General features: G+C 47.6%; 1 protein-coding gene across 1 annotated transcript in view; it reads right to left on the bottom strand.

Annotated features, from left to right (window-relative positions):
- Nucleotides 1–7047: 7047 nt before the first annotated feature.
- PDIA3 (protein disulfide isomerase family A member 3) overlaps nucleotides 7048–12034 on the bottom strand; it is a 105672-nt gene continuing 100685 nt past the window's right edge. The window contains exon 13 of the mRNA XM_030189641.1: nucleotides 7048–7533. Within this exon, the coding sequence (XP_030045501.1) occupies nucleotides 7423–7533 (111 nt within the window). The 3' untranslated portion in view covers nucleotides 7048–7422. The remainder of the gene's footprint in view (nucleotides 7534–12034) is intronic.

The following is a 12034-nucleotide window of genomic DNA, read 5'->3' as shown; positions in this document are numbered from 1 at the left end:
ATTCAAGCAGGGTCTGTGTAGGACAAGAACGAGGATCTAGGGCCTTGCTGTCACACCAGACGGCAAACCTCCTCCATTGGAAGAAATAACTCCTCTTAGTGGAATCTTTCCTGGAAGCAAGCAAGACGCGGGAGACACCCTCTGACAGACCCAAAGAGGCAAAGTCTACGCCCTCAACATCCAGGCCGTGAGAGCCAGAGACTGGAGGTTGGGATGCAGAAGTGCCCCTTCGTCCTGAGTGACGAGGGTCGGAAAACACTCCAATCTCCACGGTTCTTCGGAGGACAACTCCAGAAGAAGAGGGAACCAGATCTGACGCGGCCAAAAGGGAGCAATCAGAATCATGGTGCCTCGGTCTTGCTTGAGTTTCAACAAAGTCTTCCCCACCAGAGGTATGGGAGGATAAGCATACAGCAGACCCTCCCCCCAGTGCAGGAGGAAGGCATCCGATGCCAGTCTGCCGTGGGCCTGAAGCCTGGAACAGAACTGAGGGACTTTGTGGTTCACTCTAGTTGCGAAGAGATCCACCAAGGGGGTGCCCCACACCTGGAAGATCTGTCGCACCACGCGAGAATTGAGCGACCACTCGTGAGGTTGCATAATCCTGCTCAACCTGTCGGCCAGACTGTTGTTTACGCCTGCCAGGTATGTGGCTTGGAGCACCATGCCGTGACGGCGAGCCCAGAGCCACATGCTGACGGCTTCCTGACACAGGGGGCGAGATCCGGTGCCCCCCTGCTTGTTGACGTAATACATGGCAACCTGGTTGTCTGTCTGAATTTGGATAATTTGGTGGGACAGCCGATCTCTGAAAGCCTTCAGAGCGTTCCAGATCGCTCGCAACTCCAGAATATTGATCTGCAGATCGCGTTCCTGGAGGAACCAACTTCCTTGGGTGTGAAGCCCATCCACATGAGCTCCCCACCCCAGGAGAGACGCATCCGTTGTCAGCACTTTTTGTGGCTGAGGGATTTGGAAAGGACGTCCCAGAGTCAAATTGGACCAGATTGTCCACCAATACAGGGATTCGAGAAAACTCGTGGACAGGTGGATCACGTCTTCTAGACCCCCCGCAGCCTGAAACCACTGGGAAGCTAGGGTCCATTGAGCAGATCTCATGTGAAGGCGGGCCATGGGAGTCACATGAACTGTGGAGGCCATGTGGCCCAGCAATCTCAACATCTGCCGAGCTGTGATCTGCTGAGACGCTCGCACCCGCGAGACGAGGGACAACAAGTTGTTGGCTCTCGTCTCTGGGAGGTAGGCGCGAGCCATCCGAGAATCCAGCAGAGCTCCTATGAATTCGAGTTTCTGCACTGGGAGAAGATGGGACTTTGGATAATTTATCACAAACCCCAGTAGCTCCAGGAGGCGAATAGTCATCTGCATGGACTGCAGGGCTCCTGCCTCGGATGTGTTCTTCACCAGCCAATCGTCGAGATATGGGAACACGTGCACCCCCAGCCTGCGAAGTGCCGCTGCTACCACAGCTAGGCACTTTGTGAACACCCTGGGCGCAGAGGCGAGCCCAAAGGGTAGCACACAGTACTGGAAGTGGCGTGTGCCCAACTGAAATCGCAGATACTGTCTGTGAGCTGGCAGTATCGGGATGTGTGTATAGGCATCCTTCAAGTCCAGAGAGCATAGCCAATCGTTTTGCTGAATCATGGGGAGAAGGGTGCCCAGGGAAAGCATCCTGAACTTTTCTTTTACGAGATATTTGTTCAGGGCCCTTAGGTCTAGGATGGGACGCATCCCCCCTGTTTTCTTTTCCACAAGGAAGTACCTGGAATAGAATCCCAGCCCTTCTTGCCCGGATGGCACGGGCTCGACCGCATTGGCGCTGAGAAGGGCGGAGAGTTCCTCTGAAGTACCTGCTTGTGCTGGAAGCTGTAAGACTGAGCTCCCGGTGGACAATTTGGAGATTTTGAGGCCAAATTGAGGGTGTATCCTTGCCGGACTATTTGAAGAACCCACTGGTCGGAGGTTATGAGAGGCCACCTTTGGTGAAAAGCTTTCAACCTCCCCCCGACTGGCAGGTCGCCCGGCACTGACACTTGGATGTCAGCTATGCTCTGCTGGAGCCAGTCAAAAGCTCGCCCCTTGCTTTTGCTGGGGAGCCGCGGGGCCTTGCTGAGGCGCACGCTGCTGACGAGAGCGAGCGCGCTGGGGCTTAGCCTGGGCCGCAGGCTGTCGAGGAGGAGGATTGTATCTACGCTTACCAGAAGCATAGGGAACAGTCTTCCTTCCCCCAAAAAATCTTCTACCTGTAGAGGTAGATGCTGAAGGCTGCCGGCGGGAGAACTTGTCGAATGCGGTGTCCTGCTGGTGGAGATGCTCTACCACCTGTTCGACCTTCTCTCCAAAAATGTTATCCGCACGGCAAGGCGAGTCCGCAATCCGCTGCTGGAGTCTATTCTCCAGGTCGGCGGCACGCAGCCATGAGAGCCTGCGCATCACCACACCTTGAGCAGCGGCCCTGGACGCAACATCAAAGGTGTCATATACCCCTCTGGCCAGGAATTTTCTGCACGCCTTCAGCTGCCTGACCACCTCCTGAAAAGGCTTGGCCTGCTCAGGGGGAAGAGCATCAACCAAGCCCGCCAACTGCCGCACATTGTTCCGCATATGTATGCTCGTGTAGAGCTGGTACGACTGAATTTTGGCCACGAGCATAGAAGAATGGTAGGCCTTCCTCCCAAAGGAGTCTAAGGTTCTAGGGTCTTTGCCCGGGGGCGCCGAAGCATGCTCCCTAGAACTCTTAGCCTTCTTTAGGGCCAAATCCACAACTCCAGAGTCATGAGGCAACTGGGTGCGCATCAGCTCTGGGTCCCCATGGATCCGGTACTGGGACTCGATCTTCTTGGGAATGTGGGGATTACTTAGTGGCTTGGTCCAGTTCGCAAGCAATGTCTTTTTTAGGACATGGTGCAAGGGAACAGTGGACGCTTCCTTAGGTGGAGAAGGATAGTCCAGGAGCTCAAACATTTCAGCCCTGGGCTCGTCCTCCACAACCACCGGGAAGGGGATGGCCGTAGACATCACCCGGACAAAGGAAGCGAAAGACAGACTCTCAGGAGGAGAAAGCTGCCTTTCAGGAGAGGGAGTAGGATCAGAAGGAAGACCCTCAGACTCCTCGTCCGAGAAATATCTGAGGTCCTCCTCTTCCTCCCACGAGGCCTCACCCTCGGTGTCAGACACAAGTTCACGAACCTGTGTCTGCAACCTCGCCCGGCTCGACTCCGTGGAGCCACGTCCACGATGGGGGCGTCGAGAGGTAGACTCCCTCGCCCGCATCGGCGAAGCTCCCTCCGCCGACGTAGTCGGGGAGCCCTCCTGGGAGGTGGCCGCAGTCGGCACCGCACGCGGTACTGACGTCGGGGACCTCACCCCGGGCGATGGGCCAGCCGGCGCCACGCTCGACGGTACCGGAGGCGCAAGCACCGCCGGTACCGGAGGGGTAGGGCGCAACAGCTCTCCCAGAATCTCTGGGAGAACGGCCCGGAGGCTCTCGTTCAGAGCGGCTGCAGAGAAAGGCAAAGAGGTCGATGCAGGCGTAGACGTCAGAACCTGTTCCGGGCGAGGAGGCTGTTCCGGGCTGTCCAGAGTGGAGCGCATCGACACCTCCTGAACAGAGGGTGAGCGGTCCTCTCGGTGCCGATGCCTGCTGGGTGCCGACTCCCTCGGCGACCCAGAGCTCTCGGTGCCGACGCGGGGAGGCGACCGGTGTCGATGCTTCTTCGACTTCTTCCGAAGCATGTCACCGGAGCTCCCCGGCACCGACGAGGAGGACGTAGAATCCAGCCGTCGCTTCCTCGGGGCCGAGGCCGAAGGAGGTCGGTCTCGGGGGGGGCTGTACCGCAGGAGCCCTCAGGGTAGGAGGAGACCCACCCGAAGGCTCACCGCCACCAGCAGGGGAATGGACAGCCCTCACCTGCACTGCTGACGATGCACCACCGTCCGACGACATCAGCAGACGAGGTCCCGGTACCACCGACGTCGATGCAGTCGCCCGATACCTTGGCGCCAATGCAGAGGCCCAATGCCTCGATGCACTCGATGCAGTGGCGGCCGAGGAAGATGGTCTGGACGCTGACGACGTCGATGCACTCGAAGATCCCGGTGCCGATGCCGACGAAGAGCCCGAGAACAACACGTTCCACTGGGCTAATCTCGCTACCTGAGTCCGCCTTTGAAGCAGGGAACACAGACTACAGTTCTGAGGGCGGTGCTCGGCCCCCAGACACTGAAGACACGACGAGTGTCTATCAGTGAGCGAGATTACCCGGGCGCACTGGGTGCACTTCTTGAAGCCGCTGGAAGGCTTCGATGTCATGGGCGGAAAAATCACGCCGGCGAAATCAAAATCCGAAATGACGGAAAAAGAGCACCAAAAAATTTTTTAGGGAGAAAATCTCGACCGAGGCCTACCCCGACGACGAAAGAAAACTTATCGGGGCAAAAAGCTGGAAGTATGGGAAGGGGTTGGCCCGAAACCCGGGGGGGGGGGGGGGGGGGGGGGGGGGGGGGGTTTCCGGAGCACTTCCCGACACTTTTAAAGACTTTTCCGAAGAAAAAGAACACGTCAAAATAAATTTGGACGCGCGAGGTCGACTTTCCGGGGCTCGACACGGCGAAACACGACCGTACCGAGTGCGGACAAAAGAAGACTCGAGCCGGTTTCGGGCGGGAAGACGGCCGCGCATGCGCGGTGCGCGCGGGGACTAGCAAAGGACTTTGCTAGAGAAGTTTCCGATTGGAGGGGCTGCCGTGGACGTCACCCATCAGTGAGAACAAGCAGCCTGCTTGTCCTCGGAGAATGAAAGAAACGTTTGACTACTGTGATTAAAGATATCTTGACACTATGCTTTGAGCCACTTCTTTTTGCTGGAAAACCATGGTCCATCCCTACCTTTTTGCCTGTTTTGCTTGTCTTCCAGTAGTGTGGATTATCTCTTGTCTTTATAGGTTACAATCATATCAGGCTTCCTTTCATCTAGATAAGGGACCCAGCAAGGAGCCTTAACTTATGAAGCCTCCTGTTCCACCCAATGAAAGTCTGTGGGTCCATTCCTCAGAGATAGCTGGACATTTTACTTATAGCCCCATATTCTCTTTTCTTGGAGAAATTGTCTTAACTGATAATTCTTTCATTTAGTCCTACTAGACCATTCTAGAGTCTCACCTGAAAGTTTAGTCAATATGAAAGCACAATGATTCGATGCATACTTCCATGTTTAAAGTAAAAGTTTCTTCTCATGTTTCATAGTTATGCTTGTATTTGGTAATTATGATTATCCAAGTTTGGATAAAAATATATTTTCCTAATCTTACAGATCAGATGCATATGGGATTTCCTTGTCCACCATTGCTTTATCATTTGAAATACAGAAGACCTGAGATGGGCACAACTTGAGACAATCAACCTGACACTCTACAGCCTTGGCAGTATTTTTTCTTATTTGAGACAATTTGCTCTTACCTTTGTGTATTGGCAATTCCTGCTGATATTTTAAGAACAGACTGTATGACTGACACCTGACAGGTATTCCACAAACACACCCATATTGTGCCCTTCATTAAAGTTTAGATGCCAATCCACTCGTGGCCTATTGTGCTTTTTTTTTGCTTAGCCAGGACTTAAATTATTGGATAAGAATTTGGAAATGGTTAGGCCTATCATTTCCTTCTGTCTCAGCCAGGAGACACCTAAAGGTTTTTAAAGTATTCTTAAGCCTCAGTGTGATTTTCCTCAGCTGTTTTTTTTTTTTTAACCCATGGCTGACTTTGGAAAGATTGAGATAGTATCTTTGTGGTGTCAAACTGTTAATAATGGACCCAAAATTGCCCCAAGGGATATTTAAACATTCAAAAATTTCTTATTCTTTATATACTGCCTACAAGCCCAAAAGCTTTCAAAGCTGTGTACATTCAGGTTCAGTAGCTTTTCTGTACCTGGAAGGCTCAGAGCATACCTGAGACAATGGAGGATAAAGTGTCTTGCCCAAGATCACAGAGTTGCAGTAGGATTTGAACTGGGTGCCCCTAGTTCTCAGCCCACTGCTCTAACCATTAGGCTACACCTCTCCTCTTATAGCCTTCCTCCAATTTGAACCTCTGAACAGCTCTTGTGTTCAGCATGTTTAGACCTTTGCTTCAAATTCTTTTCATAGAATAAATAGCTTGAGTTTTTATCCAGTATATGGATTAACTGTGAGTAGACACATCTAGGCTCTAATCAGAAAGAGCTAAATTAAGTCTGCTTTTACAAAGCAGGTCGAGACTCATGCAATTAAAACACTAAGTATAGAATATATTGTGTAGATAAGTGAAAAACTACTTATGCATTTTAAACTTTTTTTTTTTTAAACAGAGTGAAAAGTGTACAAAGGCATGAAGACTTGACATACTTAATATTGGCTTCAACAATGGTACTATAGTTTCCACAATAACCTGAAAACAAATTCAACCTCAAGGATCAGGTGCTGTGTTCTACTAGATATCATATTCAGTGCTTTTTTCCAGTCAATTGCTCAAAATCTTGACAGACTGCTTTAACTTGGACAAACATCCCTCCAAGTATAAAAATATTTTTAACTGCTTAGTGTGATTAAGATACCACCTCTAACATCAATACAAGACACCGCAGACTAACTGCCAAAAGCACGTTTCCCCCTTCATGCCAAAGGAAGGTTAATACTTCAAGTTGTCTTCTGTTGTCAGACCATTTAAAGGCTTGGACGGAAATTTTCAAGTTTAGTTACATTTTATAGAGAGTTTTGCTGCCAAAATTTCAAGTGTGTGAGAGTTCAGCAGCTCACCCATAGCTGCTCTACACTTACCAACTGAATGAAAGCAGCACTCAAATGCTTCCCTATGACGATCACAATGCCTAAATCAGCTTTTGCTGCTCATATGTGGAGAAAATATCCTGGGAAACAGTACCAGAATGAAAATACCCAAAGACATCAAAACAGGTATGGAAAAGACACCTTGCCTTAGGCAGTATCCAATAACGTAATATTTCAAGCACATAACAAGAATGTGTTTGGGTTTAAAGGGGATTCATTTATTTTAATTGTTCCAAATGTACAAAAACAAAAATAGAAAATAACCACCCTACCCATCTCTGATGGAAAAAGCAAATTCCCAAAACCACAAAAACTGGTCCTTGACAATCTCCAACAGTGCATCTCTAAGGAATTTCATATACAGAAAGTAAATGAGACAAATATCTAATCACACGAGTCTCCTGCTGAAGTCTTATTTTAAGAGACTGGTTCTGGATGGAATGCATCCCCCCCTTCTTGCCCACATCTCCTATATGTCACAGATACTCCCAAAGTGCTCCCTCACATTCAATTTCTGGCTGTTGTAAAAACAAAACAAAAAAAAACAGTGCTTTTGGTTTCTTGCTAGGATTTACAATTCCTGTTTCTTCTTCTTCTTGGATTTTTCTTCTTCCACAATGTTGAGTGGGACTGTGGATTCTTTCTTCAAGTAGCTGATAAAATCACTGACCTCACGACCACCCTTAGGTAAAAGAATGGTAAAAAAGTGAACATACAAGCCTGACTATTTCTTTCCCCTCTTTCTTGACAGCATACACTTCATGAACAGTGCTCACCATTTAAAGTGTTTACCAATATATGTGATGTTACCTAGTGTTATTTGCTGCAGGACTCATACGAATAAAATAGACCCTACAGCAAATCACACAATAGAGATGTTTTATTCCCTGTTAATAAAGGACTCCCTTAGTGACTTATTTCAGATTGATATGAAACACCTTCACGTACGGGACAAAGTATTTTATGTTACAGCATTGAGACATCTAGTGAAAAAGGAAAGCCATAAGTATAGATATCCCTAAACCATGGATCTGAGAAGATCAAAAACAGTTGTATATAAACATTTAGACACCCTCATCAAATTAATTCAGTCAGTCTGTATGTGAAGCAGATCTCCACAGGGTACAAAATTAAACACATTTTTGCAGTTTAATGGGCTCTCAGCTGTCCTAGAATATAGCTGAATCAAGTTTACATTCTGAGAATCAGTGGAAAGTCACAGTCCCACCAGTTAAGAAATTCAACTTCATATCTTGGAGGTTATCAGACATCAATTATAGAATTATTTACCTTTATACCAACACTCAGCAGATGTGTAAAATTTTAGCAAGATTTGAAGGCATGATTAAGAAATGACCACCTATAGAACATCAGAGACCATCTAAGAACCATGATAGTTACAGGCTATTTGTAAGGCAAAGAATTTTGAGCTGTTAGTGTTTTTTTTTATAACCTTTGATTTTGTTATATCCCACCTAGAGCTACAACAGCAGCTATGTGGGTTACAAAGGTGAAATTAGGCCTTACCTGCTAATTTTCTTTCCTCTAGATCCTCCAGACAGTTCAAGACGCTTTGGTTATGCACGCCTACCAGTAGAGGGAGACTGAGAACACAAACTTCTTATACAAGTAGCCTGTGCAGACCTTCTACTAACCAGTAAAACAGTAACAAAGCAGAGGAACAAAACACCTCCACCTAAACAAAACCACTGAATCCACACTCGGATCTCCTCTCCTTAAGACGGGGGAATTCAACTGCAGATGGGCACAAACGGTACTACAAACTGCCGTTAGTAAAACTCCAGGACCCAAATCACAGTAGCTACTAGAAATATCAGCAACTGAAGTCTAAAGAAAATATCATACTGAACTGTCCGATACACTGGGTGGGCTCTTAAGCGGTCTGGAGGATCTAGAGGAAAGATCAGTGTTTGAGAGGTCTCAACCTGATTTAAATCTGACTGAATTCCTAGAAAGCTCTCTGGAAGTAATAACGAAAAGGACAAGCCTTCTAGTGACATTTGCCTTAGAGCCGGACAGAAATAATATTTTCCGCATGTACTTTCGTCATATGAATGCAGTTTTTTTAGGGGCTAAAATACAGGTTTTCCCAGATTTAGCAAGGGAAACAGAAAAGAAGATCTGACTTTCTGGCTATTAAATCCAGAGTTCTTAATGTTGATGGTTCTTTTGTTTTGAAATTTCCTTGCAGGTGTTTAGTGACTTTGAATTCAACTCATTATGTTTTCTTTGACCCTAAAAAACTGATAGAATTTGTTAATTCTAAAGAAGACACTAGGGATGCCCTGGTCACACCCAATAATTGATTAGCTGTACATTGGCTGTGTCAATCTGCCCACTGCTCTATTGATGATTTCTTTACTTTGTATGTTCTTTTCCTTGTTCTTGGATCCAAATTATGTGGACAAAGCTGAAGTACTTTTCTGAATAATTTTTATTTTTTTCTTGTAATCTTAAGTAGAGATATTGCTGTAACATTTATGTTAAATATGTAAATATAAAATAAAAAATATAATTATAAAAAAAAAAAAAGAAGAGAGATGGCTGAGGTCTACAAAATCCCGAGTGGTGTAGAACAGGTAAAAGTGATTCGATTTTTCATTATTTCAAAAAGTATGAAGACGTGGAGGGGCATAATCGAATGTCCATCTCCATGGGCGTCTATGTCCGAAAATGGGTACGTGAAGAAGCGGGACAGACCGTATTTTCGAAAAAAATGGGCATCTTGTTTCGAAAATACGTTTTGGATGGACCAAATGCCATGGATTTGGTCCTTTCTGAGCTGGGCATTTTTTTTTTTTTTTTTGCGACAATGGAAAATAAAAACGTCCAGCTCAGAAACGTCCTAATCCAAGCCATTTGGTCGTGGGAGGGACAAATGTACAACACTGCCATAGCTCTTAGGGGTGAAGGGGTCAACTACATGTGGGTACAGTGGGTTTCAGAGGCCTCCCATTTACCACCACAAGTGTTACAGGTGTGGGGGGGGGGGGGGGGGGGGGGGATGGGCCTGGGTCTGCCAGCCTGAAGTGCACTGCAGTACCCACTAAAAGTGCTCCAGGGACAGGGCTTGTTGCTGGTGTATAACCTTACCATAGCAGTTGACACCTGAAAACTAATCTAGCTGAAAATGTCCTTTATTTGAATATAAGCACGTTTACTCACAGTTAACTGCAGATCAGAGGTTGTGCCCCACTGGCAACGAGTCTCGCAGTAGGTCTGAGCTGGCAGAATGGTGTACAATGCCCTCTTTCAGCAACATTCAAGGTAAGAACTAAGTGCTATAACGTGGCTAGCACATGAACAGGATCTAAAACTGGCTTACAAAAATGGCCACTACCTCATGGACTACCGGAAACAAAACAGGGCACACTCTGACCCAGTAAGCAGAGGGAAAAGCACCATGGGAGTAGAGCCTACCAACTACCAACATCATGAGCATTTAACACAAGCTAGTGGAATCACGGAGCCCAATACCCTACACCCACCACAATGCATTGCTGATGTGACTCTGCAGTGCCCTTAACAGAAAAGGTGTCACACTCACCAGCGACCCACATCAGAACCAGGGAAAGGCTGTCAGAGGATAGAACACATTCTGCTGTCATGGAGGTGGGTATGGAATTTGAGGCTGGCATACAGGCTGGCAAAAAGAGTTTGTAAAGTGGGTTTCTTTTGGTGGAAGGGGGTTAGTGACCACTGGGAGAGTCAGGGCAGGTGATCCCCGATTCCCTCCAGTGGTCATCTGGTCAGTTGGGGCATTTTTTTGGGACTTGTTCGTGAAAAAAAAAAAGGGTCCAAAAAAAGTGACCCAAAATCGCGGTAAAAATGCCTTTTTTTTTCGATCATCAGCTAAAGACGCCCATCTCTCCTCGGCCGATAACCACGCCAGTTCCGCCTTCGCCACGCCTCCGTCAACTTTATTCGTTGCTGCGACGAAGTGCAGTTGAAGACGCCCAAAATTGGCTTTCGATTATACTGATTTGGGCGCCCGCGAGAGAAAAATGTCCATCTCCCGATTTAGGTCGGAATATGGGCGTTTTTCTCTTTCGATTATAAGGTGGATAGTAACATAGTAGATGACAGCAGAAAAAGACCTGTACGGTCCATCCAGTCTGCCCAACAAGTTAACTCATATGTGCTACGTTTTGTGTATACCTTACCTTGATTTGTATCTGTTTTTTTCAGGGCACAGACCGTATAAGTCTGCCCAGCACTAGCCCTGCCTCCCAACCACCAGCCCCGCCTCCCAGCACCGGCAATGAAGTTACCTCACCACCTCTCCCTCCACTAGTCCGTTCCCATCTCTCTCTCCTTCCCCTCATTCCCTTTCCTCCTTTCCTGAAGTTACTATTGAGGAAACTACACTTCTCCTTTCTTCCTCAAAATGTACCACCTGTTCCCATTCCCACCCACCTTCTTAATGCCATCTCTCCTGCTCTTACTCCTTTTATCTGTCACATTCTCAACCTCTCACTTTCCACTGCGACTGTCCCTGCTGCTTTTAAACATGCTGTGGTCACACCTCTCCTTAAGAAGCCTTCACTCGACCCTACTTGTCCCTCTAATTACCGACCCATCTCCCTCCTTCCTTTTCTCTCCAAATTACTTGAGCGTGCTGTTCACTGCCGCTGCCTTGATTTTCTCTCCTCACATGCTATTCTTGACCCACTACAATCTGGTTTTCGCCCTCTCCACTCAACCGAAACTGCGCTTACTAAAGTCTCCAATGACCTATTACTGGCTAAATCCAGAGGTCAATATTCCATCCTCATTCTTCTTGATCTTTCCGCTGCTTTTGACACTGTCTATCACAGCATACTTCTCGATACGCTGTCCTCACTTGGATTCCAGGGCTCTGTCCTTTCCTGGTTCTCTTCCTACCTCTCCCTCCGCACCTTTAGTGTTCACTCTGGTGGATCCTCTTCTACTTCTATCCCTCTGCCTGTCGGCGTACCTCAGGGTTCTGTTCTTGGTCCCCACCTCTTTTCTATCTACACTTCTTCCCTTGGTTCATTAATCTCATCCCATGGCTTTTCCTACCATCTCTATGCTGATGACTCCCAAATCTACCTTTCTACTCCTGATATCTCACCTTGCATCCAAACCAAAGTTTCAGCGTGCTTGTCTGACACTGCTGTCTGGATGTCTCAAAGCCACCT

The sequence above is a fragment of the Microcaecilia unicolor genome, chromosome 1 (genome assembly GCF_901765095.1).
Source record: "Microcaecilia unicolor chromosome 1, aMicUni1.1, whole genome shotgun sequence".
In the NCBI taxonomy this organism is placed as follows: Eukaryota; Metazoa; Chordata; class Amphibia; order Gymnophiona; family Siphonopidae; genus Microcaecilia; species Microcaecilia unicolor.
The sequence above is the reverse complement of the archived record's forward strand: the minus strand, read 5'-3'. Positions and strand labels throughout refer to the sequence as shown.